General features: G+C 32.5%; 1 protein-coding gene across 1 annotated transcript; it reads right to left on the bottom strand.

Moving 5' to 3' along the window:
- Positions 1 to 367: 367 nt before the first annotated feature.
- Positions 368 to 18,671, bottom strand: LOC149425964 (uncharacterized). The gene is made up of 6 exons (XM_089643968.1): positions 18,353 to 18,671; positions 17,048 to 17,264; positions 14,644 to 14,991; positions 4,459 to 4,569; positions 2,947 to 3,041; positions 368 to 426 (listed from the first exon to the last, which is right to left on the bottom strand). The coding sequence occupies exons 1-6, from the start codon at positions 18,669 to 18,671 to the stop codon at positions 368 to 370; spliced, it is 1,149 nt and encodes a 382-aa protein (XP_089500094.1).
- Between the last annotated feature and the right edge of the window lie 1,689 nt (positions 18,672 to 20,360).

The raw sequence follows: 20,360 nt of genomic DNA, 5'->3' as shown, positions 1-20,360 counted from the left end.
CACATTCATACATCGTCTCAAACATACTCTTCTACATATTATTCTGACTCTTGACATGGCCTGTCTCAAGTGTCTGATTCACCTGATCGTGTCGTGTCTTCCTCGGGCGCCCCCTACTTCACCGTTCACATTTGCGTCATATATTCTCCTTTCTTCGTTTATTCGCTCTACGTGTCTAAACATTATGAGCGTCCCTTTCTTAATCTTACCCATTACGCTTACATCAACCTTGCATTATTTGAGGATATCCTTATTTTTCACACGATCATATATGGTTTTATCACACACACGCATCAGAGATATTATTTTTGCAGCATGTGGTCTTATTAAAAAATGTCTATATTAAAAAATGGAACAAAAAAAATGGTCACCTTTTCTTTTCTCGTAATGCTTCCAAGCTCCACAGCTCATGATCTAAATGACGACCTGAAATTAGATGCAATGGTGTAAATTTTAAAAGTAAAAAGGCCTTTTTTACATTTGGAGTTTTGCTTCTTCAGAAAAACCGTTTTATTTTGTGTGTATATAAATGTGTCCAGCCTATACCAGGAGATTCTGACAACTTAATTTAATGGTTTTGTTCATTATTTCATCTGGATAGGGAGATACTGGTTGAGAGAGACCTATTGACCTCTCCAGCCAGACTCTCTCTACCCATCGCTTTTCACCACAGTGGATTGATTCATATCTCCGTCACTCCTGGACAAACTGACCTTCGGTTCCTACCCACCTCATTTACCTTTTTCCTTGCCTGAACTTATTCTCCTTCATTTTCTTAACACAGCATCCCCAAAAATGACCTGTGTGGAGCCAAATTAAAAAAAAATTGTATGTTAAAAAAATGATGTTAAGAAAGATGATATCAGAAAGAATTAAAATAAAATTTAATATTATGAGTAGGTAATACAATCTTTGATAAAATACGTAAATACGTTTTGTAATTTATTTATCTTTGATGACAGATTTAATATTTTTCCAAGAGTAAGTAGACATACATATCGACTACCTTTAAAATATATATATATACATATACACACATGGTGTCCGGGGGTAAAGTGCGCTAACTTTGGGGGGTGGTTCTACATGATAGTACAAGTAAAAAAATTATAACTTTTTTCGAAATTCTAACGTTTAAAGTTAGTTTTTTATGAAAATATGCATTGTTTTTATGGGAAAATAAATATTCTTCTTTGGAAATATATTTTTGTATGGGAAAATAAACATTTAAATTTCTAAAAAAGTCATTTATCATGTAGAATCACCTCCCGAAGTTACCGCACTTAACCCCTGGACGCCATGTATAGGTTTATTAAAAATAATAATGATTGATTTGATTTGACGTATAAATAAATGCATGTTACAATTTTAAAAAATTTTCTGATTACGATAAATAAATTTAAAAAATCACTGTTTAACATACGAGTACCTATGTGTACGTACATTTCTAAACGATTTATTTGTATGAAAATGAAATCAAATTTTTCTTTATTAAAAACAATTCATATTTACAGACTTCTAAAAAAATCATTTTAAATACACAATTTCTAATTATTTTCGCCCGTCAGCTAAGTATTTATTTAGTTTTCAAAATGCTAACAACACAAAACTAAGGGACGTTTACTCTTTAAATTTTATTTATAAAGATTGCCTGAAGACATGAAACTTTAGACACATTCCGGTATATTATGTGCAAATAATTTGGAAGTGGCATATACGTATTATATGTTGGGGAGACACACTACGCCATAATCTTCCTTGGAAGAGGGGTCAGACCAATTGGAGGACTGCCGCGGAATATCATTTTTTTGTATGGGATCTGTCACTTTTACAGATGACAGCCACGTAATTACAATGTTCCGTAAATTGTTTTGACCCCTTCTCCTGACGTAGGTAAGAGAGGGGGTCGAATAATTGTTAAATGTAGCCTGGCTAGCTGATCACAGCGCATTTTGTCACCACGCCCTTACTTATAACACATCATCTTTTTAGGTGTTAGATGTCTGTTTGGGATTGTACGGCGAGCAATATGAAGTTATATAAAACGCTTTGAACTTTTAACATAATCTTTCACCTCTTTAAAAGTATAACTTACTATTTAATCTGACCAGAAGCAAATATTATTATTATCTGTTTTTGTTGAGATTGTACAATATGGGTCGAGTCTAACGGGCAATTGCCTTCAGGCTATTCTCTAAACAAAATTTATTTTTATGTTTATTTTTATATTTAACTAGTTTATGTACACGGAGAAAACTTACTAACATAAAATATTGCTAATTTAGTAAAAACCTCTTAAAAATTATTCGTTATACGGTTCAAACGGGATTACAGGCCCTTAACAAATTAATCAACAAGTTTCTCAATAAACTTTCAGTAAAACACGAATATGTTATCACGACGTCATATATGTTAACACGTGTTATTTATTTTCATTTCAGCAGGTGCATGAACACGTGTGTTGATATATTATGAATATTATAAGTTTATTAGGAAAGAGCCAACAATCCCGTTTTTAACAGGATTTTAATAAATCACCAATAATATTTTTCTCCGTTTAGAAAGAACCGCGAAACTTTGAGGGGGTAATTGATAGTTAATAAGAACCTTTTTTTTCGTTAATGCCCAAATAAAAAATTATAAATTTCTTATTTTTGTGCGGTTTAGAAAATGTTCGTATAAACACACCTTTATAATGATTATTTCACCGCGCTCGATCAACTGTTCTATGAGGTTTGAATTTAATTTGTTTATCTTAAGCAATAATTGTAACATGTTTCCAAACAAATAACTTTCTAGGCATGTACCTAACGCCTCTCGAATGTCATCCAAACTCCTGCATTACGACTCGTAAAAGTAAAGCTGCGATTACACTGAATAATATTTTTTACATTTGCGCGTTGAACTTTTTTTATTTTGGGTAAGGAAGAGATTTTAAAGAAAAGGAACATTCGGGATAGATTTCCGTGCAGTTTCGTGTGGTTAGTTGAGCCTCGTCGTAACCTTGGTGATGGTAGTCTTCGAATTCTCTTCCTGGTGGTAACCTGCAAAGTTACTCAAATCATTATCAAGGGTGCAAAATATCATCAAGAAGTATTAAAATTCTGATTTAAGGGGTTGGAAAGGGGGTGGGTGGTTTATGGAAATCTCGTATACATAGTGGCCTTCCGTTTTGAAAGTCATTGTACAAAATTCCATCAATCTCGGAATAAAATTGAAGGTTTGTATAAAAATGAAATGGTCACCCGCCACACACACTTTTTATATGCATATTTTTGTTAATGTTAAACAGCTCTCGACTGTCTGGAACCAGTGAGACTATGGCATTCACAATTGGGGTATGTTGTGTGAGGCTGAAGGTACCGGGGAGGGGAAGGAGGGAAGAGATTAGAAGAGGAGGGTGGGTGAGGGTGGGAATTACCTAGTTATTCAGATCTCGTCTCCACATACGGCCAAAGCCATTTCAAGCAATGTTTCAATTATGAATCGCTGTCTTCCACCAGGGCGATACTGAGAGTATCTCACACTCCGTAACATGCCGCAAATATACTACACAATTTTTTAAATGAGTTAATTGTGAAATAACGATTTGAACCAGCGTCAAATATGTGATGCGCGGCCCTGGTGTAATGGACAGACCTGCGGTTGATTTTGCCTTATCAAAAGTCTAAGATAAAGTGTGTATCTTAACGGCATAAGTAATAAAGTCGTGTAAAACAATATTCGGTATGCGGCCCGTCGTAATGGACGGACCAACGGTCGATTTTGCCCTAACAGACCTAGAAAATCAATCTTTCCATAAGGTTTATTTTAATTATTTCTGATGAAAGTATTACTAAAATCTCAAATGTTTCTAGAATGATCCTTCAGGAAGTTACTAATGTATCGTCTAGAAAAATAAAATCTAATGTTTACTGTAAATTTTAGAGTTGAAAAACGTTTTATAAAATATTCAACCCGTTTTACATAAAATATTTAATGGTAATGTCTTGTTTTTAGAAAGCTTAAATATAAATAACTTACATCCATAAGGATCCCTCTAGAAACATTTGAGATTTTCATCAGAAATATTTAAAATGTGAGCCTTGAGCAAACCCCCGTTGTTATTACGATTCCTATGTCGCCTTAATCAAAAATATCTTAAGACGAGTAGTTTCTTAGTTAGCGAAAACCTTATGAATTTTCAAAAGTCAATTTTGTATCCAACATAAATTTAACACAAATTGAAAACATTAGCAAAGTATCGCATTGAATTCAACAAAGGGTATATTCGCCGAACAGAGCCCATACTGCGGTAATTAAAACCAGATTTAAATGTTGCCATTTGTTATTTAGGAACCTGTTTAAACGAAATTCTCTGCCCCAGGTAAACAAATTACTTTATTAACTTCTCCGTACCTCGGGGTTAAGTTTAACTGATTTTAGTTTTACATAGTATTCGCAAAACTAATTAAAACTTACGTGAAAATAACTCTCATTATTTCCTCTAAGAAACTGCCTTGCTTCCCCAATCTGTCTTGTCCCATCTCGCAAATTGTCTTGAGAACACACTCTCTGCCGCGATATCCCATGCTGTAAACAACACATACAAAATTCAATTAAGAATCAAATTAATGAACTTAGAACACAATGTTTCTAGTGCTACTAAAGCACATAAAGATTAAAGATGAGTAGTTTCAAAGAATTTGAACAATTAATCATATTTTAAAGTTAATTTTCAAATTCTGTGAAAGTTTTATTGGAGTTCTGATACTACAAAATTATGTGTCAGATGTTTCACAAAACTTAAATAAAAACAAAATTGGAAAAGCGCCTTTTAATTTAAGCAATTTTAATCTTTCAAAATTGATGAATTGTTCAAATTTTATGAAACAACCAATCCTTAGAGAGAAGTAAGAACTTCATTTTTAAATATATCAGGGGTATACAGGTAATTTTAACTCTTCGGGCCTCTAGCATATTGAATTTGTATGGATTTGGAACATTTCTGAACGTATCCAAAAACACTGTTTTTGGCGATGAACGCGTTCATTCTATTAGAAATACAAACATAAAAAGTTTTTAATAGGCTCACCTTACGCTATTTTGTCTATACACTAAACTAAACCTAACAACAACGAAAAAACTCATATTTTGTTGCCAAATGTATTATTTACATTGTTGCCTTATCACTTTTTGTCGTTTCATAACAATAAAAATAAATAAATTAAAAATTCATAAAGTTTTTTTTCTCAAATTGCTGACGAAATTTTGATTTCAGAGATATGTCAATTTTAATTATTCTTTGATTAATTTCTATATTTGAATATAAAGCCTGGTATTTTCTCTTTCTAACATCGTTTAGTTCATATTTCTAACTATGACGATAAGGGAGACACAACGATTTCCATGAGACTCTGAAAAGCGAATAATTTGACTATACGAGTAATAGCTGTTTGTCCCAAAAACCAAACAAATTAGCTTGAGGATTTAAATTTAAAGAAATTAAAATTGAGGCGTTTAAAATTCATCAGAATTACTTTTTTTATTGATGAAAATGAATTATATTTAAAGAGTTTTTAGTGACATTAAATTATATCTTCAGCGTTCTTCGTACTCGTAAAAGACAAGAAATATCGTTGTGATGGTGACCTCATAGGAATATTAACCATTAAGAGCTCCATACATTGAAAATAATGATTTAAAAAGTGCAAAATAAATGAAATACATAATTTATTTTATTATTTAAAAATTTGTTTTCTATCCTATCTTTTATATATTCTACTATATATTCTATCTTTTATATATTCTATTATATATTCTATCTTTTATATATTCTATTATATAAAATAATTTTTTTATCCATAAAAATGGATAAAAAAATTATTTAGGTAAATCATTTTTATAGTAATTTGTAGGTAAATCATTTTTTTATACCCGAGCCACATTAGGTTTAGTTAAAACTCTTCCATTTGAGAAGAAAATAATGAAATCGTTTATATACCTACGCCACATTATGTTTCGTTAAGGCGACACAATACCCTGATAACGGGGATTTGCCCCGACGCTCACATTTTAATTATTTCTGATGAGCTTATTACTAAAATCTTAAATGTTTCTAGAGGGATTCGAAGGGATGCAAGTTATTTATATTTAAGATTAATAAAAACAGGACCTTACAATTAAATATATTATGTAAAACGATAAGTACATTTTATTAAATGTAAAATGTTGTAAGATAAGCGGCAAGTACCAGATTTTATTTTTCTAGACGATGAATTAGTAACTTCCCGACGACTCCCTCACAAAAGATTAGAGATTTTATTAATGTATTCATAAGAATTAATTAAAATAAAAACACTCGCGAAAATCCAATTTCTGGCCAGATACACGAAAAACGACCGCCAGTACTTCAAAACTCTCTATTGTGCGTAGTATATTTGTGTGCGGGTTGACAAGGAGTTACTACGTATTGATTCAGACGCCGCGAAAGTTCCGGCCTGTAAGGTTGTGTCACCCGGCCGGTCGCTCCGGTCATTTCTTTTACGTATTTTTTATTTAATCAAACGATACTTTGAAATCTATTAGTGAAATTTTCTGTTTTTTATAATTTAACTTCTTCCTCAAGTGAGTAAAGGTTTTTTATATAAATAATAAATATAAATATAAATAATAACCAATACAAAAGAATACATTGTTAAATGCGTAAATGTGTAGGCACTTGAGAAAAAAGATGACACTAAAGTATTGTCATTATGTTATTATATATCATTTCTAGCCCAAGTAGACTTTTTTACTATTAATCTTTTTTTTCACGCGACGCGGCTGTCTGTCCGGTTGTCACAACCAGCGGCACAGAATGTTATAGAGTGCCCCTTCACTAGAATCGTTTTCCTAGTTTTATTTATTTACGCCCTACTGGGCTTTTACATTAATTTCTAATTATACAGTCATGTTAGTTGTAACAATGGAATATCTAATAAATTATGGTAAAATAAAAGGAGTTTTTTTTACTAAGGAGTGGTATTCTCTTATATTTCAATAAAGTGTTTGTGAAGAGTTCGTTTCATTACTAATACTCCCGGGCAATTACCGATTCGCGATCGTAATTATTCCGGTAGTCCCAATTTTTTTATATGTTTTATAAACTGGTCCCCTGATGTAAAATCTGAGTTTCCGACCTTGGCACACCTGTGCTCGCGCCGCCATTTTGAAAAAAACCGGCCGAAATCGCTCCAAAATCTAGTTTTTCCAAAATATCTCATTCCCAATGCAAATTTCGGCTAAATTAGCTAAACAATTAAAGTAGAACATAAAATTACTTACTACTTTTGTGTAAACAATTTTCTTCAATCTCTAATAGGTACCGAGGTAGAAAGTCGTAAAGGTGCGTATATTTTTGAAAAAAACAAGTTTTTTGCGCGACTAGCTTTTGTTTTTTGTAAATATCTCGTTTCCAGTACAATTTTGTGAAAAAATTATTGATACTAATTTTGTAGAAAATAAAATTTCATAAAATAAATAGGTATTTAATTTATGTGTTTTAACTCTAATATGTATCCAAGCTCTTATCCACCAAAACCAGTTAAATTACCCAACAACAAATTTTTGAAATTCGAAAGTTTTTTTCCATAAAACAAAAACTCTACATCGAAAGTTTTTCTCCATACAGACAATTAGACATATGTCACCTATAAAGTACCTAAAGTCATTCGAATATTAAAAAGAGTCATTAATCTTTTAAGTTTAGATTGTTAGATCATTTGTTGTAGATAGAATTGTGCAATTATCTCCCCAAGTTACTGCACTTACTTACGTTGAAATGATTTTCAAATTTAAGGTAAAATTGAACCAATTTATATTAAATCTCTTGGCTAATATATACTTACGTTTCAGTTAAATATGGGAAAACAGAAGACAAAAGGAGTTTTATCCCGAACAAAATTACGGCACCAAGGAAAATGTTTAACGGAATGGAGAAGGTACTACTTAAATACACACATAAAAATAGATCTTTGGGATACGTTTTTTACAGAACATAATTGTACAATGTCAGCTTAAATAATTTTATATATGTAGATATATACATATATACGCAGTCGATAAACTTCTGAGCATATTGAATTTGGAATATAAGAAGTAAATTAATTTTGATTTCCGGTGACATATTTTTATTTTTACCGAAATGCATTTTTTACACCAAATAAGCTCAGGAATTGTTGGTGAAAGTTTGTCGGGCATGTCTTAATACATCTCTAAATAATTAGGGAATAGAGACAGTATAAATAATTAACAATATTTCTCATTTTAGGAAAAATTCCGCAAGACTTCATCCAGATAATATTGCAAATAATAAAGAAAATACGAGTATTGTGTTAAACACTATACCGACACTCAACATGGTAATTTTTTCACAATTTCTGTAAATATAAAGTAAATAATATTAATTTTATATGATTAAATAAGCGCTCTAAAAAAATTAACAAAAACTGACATTATTTTTCAGCACGGACCAGAGATGAATGAACCTGAAAAGTTTTCACTATTTGCTGGCTCTAGTTCTTATGACACTAACGTGCATGCCGTTTCCAGCCCCTTATAGCTAGGTCTGACGCAGGCATGACGAATGTTGTCAACTGATATGTTCTCACAACAATAATTGTTGAAGAAAAATAAAATTAAGGAATGAAATTTAAAACACTTTACCTCTGTTTCAATTTTTGGCCTGGTTTTGGTGGATTAGAGCTTGGATACGTATTAGAATTAAAACACATAAATTATATACCTATTTATTTTATGAAATTTTATTTTCTACAAAATTAGTATCAATAATTTTTACACAAAATTGTACTGGAAACGAGATATTTACAAAAAATCAAAGCTAGTCGCGCAAAAAACTTGTTTTTTTCAAAAATATACGCACCTTTACGACTTTCTACCTCGGTACCTATTAGAGATTGAAGAAAATTGTTTTCACAAAAGTTGTAGGTAATTTTATGTTTTACTTTAATTATCTAGCTAATTTAGCCAAAATTTGCATTGAGAATGAGATATTTTGGAAAAACTAGATTTTGGCGCGATTACAGCCGGTTTTTAATTAAATGGTGGCGCGAGCACAGGTGCGCCATGGTCGGAAATTCAGATTATACATCATGGGATCAGTTTATAAAACATATAAAAAAATTGGGACTACCGGAATAATTACGATCGCAACCCCCTTTTTGGCGCTATGTGTACTGGCCTATAATACGGAATCCCCAAATATATCGACAACATTCTCACATTTATAACCCAGATAACATGTAGGTACGTTTATAATCAACAAATCAATACAAAAACCGACCAATATCATATAACAACAAAGGCAAAGGCATATGGCAACAAAGAAAAAAAGAACAGGTATCCGCTAGTAAGCAGGGTGAAAAAAATCAAAGGCAGAATAAAGAACACAGAAAAATGTGCAATTAATGCTTGCTTCTAGACTCAGCAATATACCACCTCTATCTATATTACAGCAGGTAATTTATACACTTGTATATACCCGTCTATACGTACTTATACGCTCGTGTGTATAATTCCAAAATTTGATTGAAAAGTGAATTAACATAATGTTTCTAATATTGTTTTTATTTAATCACGAAAATACTTAATATATCAATAATCCGATGCCGAAAGGACCGATTTCACCGGAGAAAAATTCTGATTTAAACATATAATTTTATTATGAACGTATTGAAGTCGTAAAAAATTTTCAAATACATATTTCCCATACATATTGTTTTCAATTATATATCCGTAATAGAAATTTTAAACCGTTAAATATTTATGTTATAAACAGAAAGCCTACCTCAAACATTAACGAATTCTTAATGTATCATGAATCTATTTTAAATAACTGTATAGATGATACCCTTATCTTTGGTGATTTCAACATTGACATTCTTCAAAAAAATAATACATCTCTTAAATACATCAACACGCTAGACTCATACAACTGTTTCATATGTAACACATCCTATCCTACACGAGTAACAGATACCTCTACTTCTCTAATAGACCATATCATCTCAAACAGACAAAATATTTCCTCAACTACTGCAAATATAGATGCCTACCTAAGTGATCATAACATTTTGATATTAGATTACCAAAACAGCTTGAAACATCACACTAATAATAGAATACATTCTTTTTCAAACAACACCAAAACCGATAAAAACATGTTAAAAACATATGTAGAATCCCACAACTTTCCACACGAAACCACCAGTAATGCCAATGAAATCTATAATAATTTTAATGAATACATCAAAACAGCAATAAAATCATCCCAACATAAATCTGAGTTACGCATAGGAGACCAACGGAGGGGTAATACTCCATGGTTTGATGCAAAATTAAATGCACTTATCAAACAGCGCAACAATGCGTTTAAAATCTGGAAAAAAAATCAGCAAAGTGATATATTCACAGCACTGAGAAATAAAACAAGAAATCAAGTTACCAACTATAGAAGATATGCTAAAACCAAATACTACACGACTATATTTAAAGAAAACCTGCGTTATCCGCGACAGACATGGAAAATAATAAATGCAATTCTAACAAATAGCTCGACACCCCAGAAAGATGAAATTGAATTTCTTCTCATTAAGAATGAAGAAATAACATGCCCAACACAGATAGCTTCAACTTTTAACAACTTCTTTATATCAGTTGGGGAAAACTTAGCAGCTACAATTGCATCATATCCAGATGATTCTATCACTATAAACACGGATCAAAAAGCAATCCAGTCCTTATACATGGCCAAAACAAATAAAACAGAAGTTCTCAGTATCATCTCTCAACTAAAGTCTAATGCATCTCCAGGTTTAGATGGAATTACACCAGTGTACCTGAACTTTTGCAAAGATATATTAGCTGACCACCTTGTTTTTCTTATTAATCAATCCCTGAATAGTGGAATCTTCCCAGATCAACTAAAGATAGCAAAAATAATTCCGATTTACAAAGATGATTGCAAAAAAAATCCTTCTAATTACCGTCCTATATCCATCCTCTTTGTCGTCTCTAAAGTTTTTGAAAAGGTTATTAAGCTTAGGCTCACTAAATATCTCCTATCAAACAATTTACTCGCATCCCAACAGTATGGATTCAGAAACCAATCTAACACAAAATGTGCTGCCTTCGATTTTGTATACGCCCTCCAAAAGCATATAGACCAGGGTAAGCATGCTGCAGGCTTATTTATAGATTTAAAAAAGGCTTTCGATACGGTTGACCATGGGATACTACTAAAGAAGCTAGAACACCTAGGCATAGTAGGCACTCCCCTGAAGTTACTGTGTAGCTACCTCTCTAACCGACACTGTCAGACCTTTGTTGGAAAGGGGACAAGCAGCATGGGAACGATGAAATGTGGCGTGCCTCAGGGCTCCGTACTTGGACCATTACTATTTTTAATATATATAAATGATATTGCTAAATGGGGACTTAAGGGTACAATACAACTCTATGCAGATGATACAGTGATTCTTTATCACAATAATGATTTAAACGAACTTGAAAAGGAAATGGAAAGTGATGTAGCTTGCCTGGCAAACTGGCTGCGATTAAACAAACTTAGCCTAAACATAAAAAAAACACATTACATACTGTTTGCAAATAAAAAAATGTATGTCTTAATATAAGTCTTGATAATAACCGCCTTGAAAGGGCTGATGTTACAAAATATCTTGGCCTTTTCATTGATTCACAACTCACACGGAATCACCAATTTAAACATGTTCTATCCAAAATTACTCATATAACTGGTGTTTTATATAGACTTCGCGGGTTACTTCCTCCCTCTCTATTAAAATCGATTTACCATGCTATGATTCACTCACATCTAATATATCTCGCCGGAATCTGGGGATTTGCTACAAAAAAAATGATTTCAGAAGTCCAAGTCGTCCAAAATAGAGCCCTGCGAAATATTTTCAGTTTACCTTGGGACACACATGTCAAAGACATCTACAGAAACACCCAAATACTTCATTTTAATACCATTCCCACTTTTGAAATAACGAAAACTATATTAAAAGTAATTCAACACTCGGCACATTCCAACACTACACTCTATTACAATTACGACGTACACCAACACAACACAAGAAATCACAACAAACTACATATACCAAAAATCAAATCAACAAAATATGGACTAAGATCCCTGGAATACATAGCTCACACAAAATATAATCAACTACCCAACGAGATCAAATGTGCAAGTCAATGTAAAAAGACCCAAACTAACATGCTCAAACTTCATCTTATTAATGACTATCTGAAATAATAATGTTGTGTATGTCCCACCATGTGTCCATTTAATACATACAGCTATATGTTTCATGTAATGCGTATCATTCCCGCAATGAGTTTATTAACTCCTGGGAGTACAATGCTTTATATAATATACTATATTCTGTATTGTATACTTTTAATAAAAAAAATTTAAAAAAAAAAAAAAATTGACGTAAATAAAGTAAAAGTTTTGTTTACACAGGACGAGAAGAAACCCGTTATTCTGGAAGGAAGGAGAATAGAAGACATATTTTTTCTTTAACTGTATTAAATAGAATTTCGCAGCACGACTCTTTTTATGATTGTATTTATCTAACTTAGAGATAGTTGAGCGTATACTTCGAGATGACAAGTTCTGGGAAGAAAAAATGCTTATTAAATTAACTAATTTTTAAATGGATTGCATTCTTGTCGAGCTTATCGATCCTGGAGTCACAAGGTCTATGAATGTTCGTGATCCTCCACATATCTTAGATATTGTATGTAAAGAACGTCAATTTGGAAATCGTCGTTTAGATTTCGACGAAATGCTATTTATTGAATAATTATTTTCGTTTTTTATATAAAATTATTTTTACTATTTCTAACTTATATTATAATAAATGATGGCCTTTATACAAAAAAAGTTGCATCTTATGCTTTTTACATTACATAATTATTTGTTTTATGTAACTTTTTGTAAACGATAATAATAAATATTGAAAATGACTGATATTTTATTTATCTTGTCAATATATTCAGATATAATTATGATCAGATATTATGAAAATGATTCGTGATTGAATACCGTATTGCTTTGACATCTGTCAATGAAGAACACGTCGGTTACGAGTCATAAGTTACTGCCTACCGTCTAGCAGTATGGTTACAGAAATCTGATAAGAATCATAAAATCATGAGCTCCTTCTGCAATAGGTAACGTTTCTATCGAAATTTGCCTAAAACATGCACATTCAACTTAATATTACTATTCACATAGTTTGAAAGACGCCCATTATTAAGCATTTCATGTTCAAACCTTACTCATGGGTACCATCTAGTGGATTTCATCGCTGCTCTGACTTCGAACTGTTCGTTGTGTCGGGTGTTCCCCATTGCAACGTACTTCATTCCCCTGCACCCCGAAATATTATAATATTTAATTCGAGCGGAGCGCGTGTGAAACTAATTTGCTTCGCCCACTTAAATCGCGTTCACGCCCATAACTGATATTTTTTTAGGATCTTATTTCGTCTTAAAAGTTTTCCATTTGAGAAAAAAATAATGACATCGTTTTTTATACCTACGCCACATTATGTTTGGTTAAAAGTCTTCCATTTGAGAACAAAATAATGACATCGTTTTTATATCTACGCCACATTATGTTTGGTTAAAAGTCATTTATTTGAGAAAAAAATAATGACATCGTTTTTTATCTAAGCCACATCAAGTTTGGTTAAAAGTCCTCCATTTGAGAACAACATAATGACATCGTTTTTATATCTACGCCACATTACGTTTGGTTAAAAGTCTACCATTTGAGAACAAAATAATGACATCGTTTATGTCAAAAAAAAATCTTACAATAAAGTGTTTTGCAATATTTTTACACTTATTTTTGAGTTTTACCACTAAACGATATTTTAATAAAACCTTTTCGTCGAAGACTGGTATTGTTTAACGGGTGACCCTATAAATCATCAAAATGATAATTCATCTCTTTTCACATCTTTAAAAATTTATATAAAGTCATGGAAAGTGATGAAACAAAAAATTTATTAACTGGGTTAAGTACAAGTATGGTAGGTAAGGTTAGGTTAGGTTTACATTTATTTATTTTTCACCGTTTTTAATGACTTTATATCACTTTTTAAAATTGTGTTGAATAGTCACTGTGTTAAGTTAGCATGAAACCTGTTTATCAATACGTTTTAGACGACTTCGAAGTATGTAACATATTGATGGAGGAAGGCATAAGTATTCATGTAAGGAAAGTATTTTCTTTATCAAAATATTATTAAACACACATTAAAATTTATATTCTAGTGAGCAAAAAAAAATTAAGTAAATATTTCTATCATTTTGCTTCATTTAAATGCGTAACATCCCAATGTAGGCATTTAAAACAACGCAAATTGAGTGTGACATAATTACGCAAATCAAGGTTTTACTTAAATATTTTTCCGCGCTTAAATAATTATGTAAATACGACATTTTTAAAGCCACCATAATTCTATGAATAATTCCGCATCAGAGCCGAGGTGACGAGACAAACTTTATCCTGACAACTCTGCCATATAAATTATTCATATTTATTCAAAAATTAATGGAGTTACTCACCCTACAATGAGCCTCTCGATTTTTTCGTATAGCCCGCGTCGACTCAGTCTATGAAACTCAACTGTTTCAGGATTCATATATTCGGGTGCTAAGTGTTTTCTATCGTTTTGTTCCTCATGCATGGCTTCTCGATCTACTGGCATCACTGAAGCCCGCTTTTTCTTCTTATTTGACTTCCTTTTTCTTCCTCCGGTGCTTCTTTTAGCAAACACAGGGTTCACTATCACCCTTTTTCTCCCGGAACTTTGAGATCTATTCTCGGAAATCTCATTTGAGTACCGTAATGGTATATCCTTTTGCTTTGAGTAGTAGTCTTTGGCGAACGGTTGTATGGGCTTTCCCGTCAACCTAGAAATTTTTAATAAAAATATTTGTAAAAATATCTACTTGCCGTAATATTTCTCCTTCAATCTTCAAGTTCCGTCACCATAAAAAATCACGAGAAGAGAACATTTATTGGGTGACGAATTATTGTCTTCATCGACAAAATGTTTTATTACCGAAAATCGTTTGTTTTGTAACGAATAAGAGTATTACTTTAGTAACATTATTGAGTTAAATAACTACTGAAAATATGTCTTTATAGAAAAATTCACAGGTAATAGAACAATAAACAACATTGAAAATGCTAAAAACGTCAGAAATTGACTAGTAAGATGAAAAAAAAATTGCAGAACATGTTATAATATTGTGAACAAATTGCAGATTTACCGGAAACCTTCTGTGATCTAGGAGGTTTTAGTTTAACCCTGTAGGAACTGCGCTCGCGAATTTAAGTTTTAGTTACTGGCAAGGTCTACCAGCTTGCCAACCTGAAACGACACGTTGCCGCCACAAACTATTGCGGCGGATTTCGCAATTTTTCCGACTCGAACGTCCGTACAGAGACGTCAAATCTCTTTCATAGTTCTTTCCCGCGTTCATCTTCTGGTAATAATATTGTCGGCGTATCTTGTGTTTTTAGTAAATAAATAAAAATAAAAGTAATCTATGAAACGATTGTCCTTCTTCATTCATATCTATAGTCCGAGAACTTTTTAGTAGGTATAGCTTTAAGGTAAGTCGCAATTATACACACTGCTAAAACCCAATTAGAGAGCTGCTGGAAAAACAAAATTTGAACGGAAACAAATGTTCCATTTTGTCCAATAACCCAGCGCTCTGTCTCACTTACACTCGCCTGCCACCGTAGATCACCGTCGAAATAGAAACTCGTAATCACAGTTTTGTATTGGACATTTAAGCCTACATAAGGCAATTATTTGAATCACGAAATAGGCCCACAAGGCACTTCTAGTGTTATTCTTTATTTTGTTTTTTTTTATTTAAAAAAATGCATTTACAGAATTGTTATCATCAATAGGCCACTTGCATCATATTTTTTATTTTTTTTTCCGGTTAAGGAAAATATTCTAAGACATTCTGTATTATTATTATTTTTTTAATCGTATTTTTGAAACCCTGGGGATTTTTTGAAAATTTCAATCCGAAAAATCAAGACCTTTTTTTAAAAATCGGAAAGACGGGACATAATTTTATAGGTGAGAAAAAAAAATGATTACATAGCCGAAAATCATTTAAAAAAAGAACTTTTTCCACACGAATGACACAGCAGAATAACGAGGCATACCAAAAATATTACATCTCATAAATATTTTTTTCCTTGATCCATCTTATTGATCATAAATCATTATAATGTACAACGTCTATATTAATAAATCCAATGTAATATACTTGTACTTGTAAATTATAATAATAATAATAAGAATATTATAAAATTTGATTTTGATAAAATCAGCACCATAACCATTATACCTCTAAAACACGTACCGACATCTAAATTGTACGGGGTTCTCTTCACATCTGTCAAAAATTCAAACCAAATGAAAAGTTCGCAGAGAACAAACAATAAATCTAGTGAACGAATTCAAAAATTCGCCTGAAATCAAAGTGATGCCATATAAAAAAATTAAATCAGTGTGGAATTTTACAAAATTAATAGAAACATTTTCAGTAGACGGGACATTTTCATGTAGTGACGACACGAGCCCAAATAATCGATTTATTTATTTAAAAATAAAAATAAATGTACATTTCTACAAAATTTTACTAACATTTTCGTAATCTTAGTAAAAAGATCTATCCACACGATTTTTTCCAAGTCGTTATGAAATCCATGCAAGTGGCCTATTGTCATATTAAAATGTTAATGGACGTTTTCCGGTACTATATCCGAAGTTGACGTGGACTGAAAATTTACAAATTTAAAATAATTAAGTTTTTTTTTACTCATCTTAAAGAGAAGCTGAAACATTAGGACTGTATTCAAATCTATCCCTCTGCACGTCTATGGTAATGTTTACCGAGGTCTCGTCAAATTACCGTCAATTAGCAATTAACTCACTTATTAACAAGTATCCTGTCCCCCCAGCCACTCAGTTTGTTGGAGCCCTTGATGTCCTTATAGACGAGGTCCCCTTCGTCCTTCCTGTGCAGGGCCTCCGCGTGGTGCTCGAAAGGGGAGTAAGGGTCCTGAGGGAGCTCCCAGGCAAGAGAGGCGGTAGCTCCCAGGTAGAACACATCAGCGATGGGGATGTTTGAAAGGTAAGTTAGACAGAAAACTAGAAAAAAGGGTTGATTAAAATATCTCGTGCATTATTTAAATTTAATCACACAATTAAACAAAGTATTTTTACTGTAATTCATCTATTTTTATTGATAATTATAATTTTATTGGTTTGAGTGAGGACTGAACCTTCTTCCCCAGGGGCTGGCTATTAAATCCTGTGAATTTTTTAACCCTTTCAGCCCCAGTGTTAATTCAAATTAACATGAACTTTGTGAATTTTTTTACAGTGACTAAATATAATATTTTGACATCTGCTGATTGTGAGTTTCATCGAATTTCTGCAGTCATTGATTACTTCATTTAAGGTGAGATATCAATATTTTCATCTCGAAATTAGAATGTGTTCTCTAATAATAACATCTGTTCAATTCACTGATCACAGTCATTTCACGAATATTGTAAATGAATTTCAATGTTCATTTAAATTAACACTGGTAGTGATGGACATGTTTTCGACTTCAAATAATTTTCTGAGGTATTACCAAGCATTACATATTTTATATATGTGGAAACAATAATGCGGGTGTGAAAGGGTTTAATGTCTTAAAATCTTTTTAAAACAAATGGATTGACAGAGGATTGAAACAACCTCCATCGAAACTTCATACAATAAGTAAACAGCGCAAAACTTAACTTCACTTAAGCCAAATCCTAATTGGATAGTACCGAGGTTTATTTCGTATATTAACACCAAAATTTGATAGAATTTATTGTAAAATTTATTTTTATTATTATAAATACTTAAAAATACATTTATTACGGGTTGTTTCAGAGAATTTGAACAATTGTTCAAATTTCAAAGTTCTGTTATTATATCAGTTATTTCAAGTAACTGCCTATAATGATATTATAACAGAACTTGAATTGGACATTCACAGAACTCGCAAATGAACGTTGAAATTTGATGAATTGTTCAAATTCTATGAAACAACCCATTCTTAGTGATTCAGCTTATAAAAAATACTGGTTATGTAATTTCAAAGATGAGTTTTAATACCAAAGTACAGAAACACTATTATAATATGAGCTTAATCATCCAAAAGTTTAGCTTAACCACAGTATTTGAATCAATTGACTAACCAACTTGCAAGGAGCTACCCTCGGGAAAAATTAGATATCTTCTCTTTCTGGATAGGGCTGAATTCCTCTCAAACCCTCTCTCCTCCAGGTTCTCCTGCCTTCTGATAGCCTGCTGCAGAGACTCTGTCGTGCTGGCAACATCAGATGAGATGTTAGAAGGAGATACATCACTGTTGCCAAGTGCTACGAACGACACCGGCACAACATCCAGCCTGTCGACGGAAGACAGAAAATCCATTGGCTCGCTTAGGACTTGAGCAATTAACAAACCGATGCTAATTATTTCCGGGAGGATGCGCTTGAACTGTTTTTGATCCATTTCTAGAAAATAACAGATTTGACCTTAAATTCCGGAAATTAAATATGTTACTCATTGTGATATATTGAATAATTCTAAAACAGTGTTGGGCAAATGCAGAGGTCGACAAAGATACAATGCTGAATAAAGCGCAGTAAACACGTATCAGAAAGGAACTCTTTGTTTGGAAAAGTGGAGCGGATCAACGGAAAAAGTGTCAGGAGAAAATATGAAGAGATAATACGATGTGTAAATGTGAATGATTGTGTGCAGAGGGATGTGTGGTGGATCCTCTCTGTCTACCCCTCTAGGATAATGTAAAATAATTTCTCTCAGGGCTTATGTCATCTTTGGGGGGTATTGTGGGGGGGTATCTTTATGGGGGTTTCTGTGCGGTGGGTATTTTTAAGGTAAGGAAAGATAAAAAGTTCTGGGAAGAAAAAAGGTAGAACAAGATAGAAATCTCCTGCTCCGGAACGGCACGCATCTGGTGGGAATGCACAACCGCTAAACCTGAACGGACCTCACCCTCCCATGGTGACATGTCCTGGTCACCCCTACAAAGTCACCAAATGAAGCAAATCATTTGGGATGACATATGGCAGTGGTTTTGGCTATCTAATAAATGGTTCCCGGAGCGACGGCACCCATACCCGCCTCTCAAATTGAAAGTTTGTTGTTAATTACAATTTTTTTTTTTTAATTTTTTTTTTTGGGATTGAATTAATGCAAATCACCATAATGTTTATAAAACATTTGTCTAACATTTTTTTGATTTTAGTTAGAAAAAACGTAGGGTGAGCCTTAAAACGAGAAAGCAAAATATGTCCAAGTTAAAGTTTTAGATGTGAGTAGGACATATTATGAATTTCTAATATTGTCTTCAATAATTAAATATTACAATTTGAGGTTTTACTCATTAACCTATTCCAAAAATAAATAATCGTAATTTGTTTCTAAAAAACATTTTAAAGCGTATTCTATAACCTTTCAAAAATAGTTTTCAGTTTTCGGGTACCTTCAGAAGGTGACCGGAGAAATCATCACAATGATAATTCATCACATCTTTAAAAAAGTATATAAAGTCATGGAAAGTTATGAAACAAAAACTTTATTAACTAGGTTAATTAGGTTAGGTTAGGTTAGGTTAGGTTAAAAAAAAATTCATCGTTTCTGATGACTTTATATCACTTTTTAAAAGTGTGTTGAATTTTCACTGTGTTTAGTTATCATGGAACCGTTCAGAAATGTTCATTATTATATGACAGAATATGCCAGAGTCGTGAAGGCTTAAGCGCTACTACTGATGCAAATGGTAATTTCTCTTCACTTAATGCAAAACTCTCCTACCTTGTTTTTCCACTGAATTCAATTCCACAGCTTTAATTTAGGCGAATTTATCATTTATCACAGCGTTAATTAAAAACTTCTGCGGACATTCCACTAACAAACGCAGCTCACTACTAATAAGGCTAGTTTTAATAAAGTTCAGTGGCGTAGGATGCAGCGTTTGATTATGGCGTGAATGATAGAACATGTGACGACACTGTATTGTCACTGAACAATGCAAGTGACGACCAGTGGGAGGCGAGATCGTTACTAACTTATTAAAGTTAACGCGAGACGCCATCTTGTTGGAACTACAGTTACTACAACACGGCATTACAACGGTACACGGAACTGGGTTGAAAAAGACAAACACGTCGGTCT

The sequence above is a fragment of the Hesperophylax consimilis genome, chromosome 2 (assembly GCF_061612785.1).
Source record: "Hesperophylax consimilis isolate HC1 chromosome 2, BYU_Hcon_1.0, whole genome shotgun sequence".
Lineage (NCBI taxonomy): Eukaryota > Metazoa > Arthropoda > Insecta > Trichoptera > Limnephilidae > Hesperophylax > Hesperophylax consimilis.
Note: the sequence above shows the minus strand (reverse complement) of the source record. Positions and strands in the feature narration are given on the sequence as shown.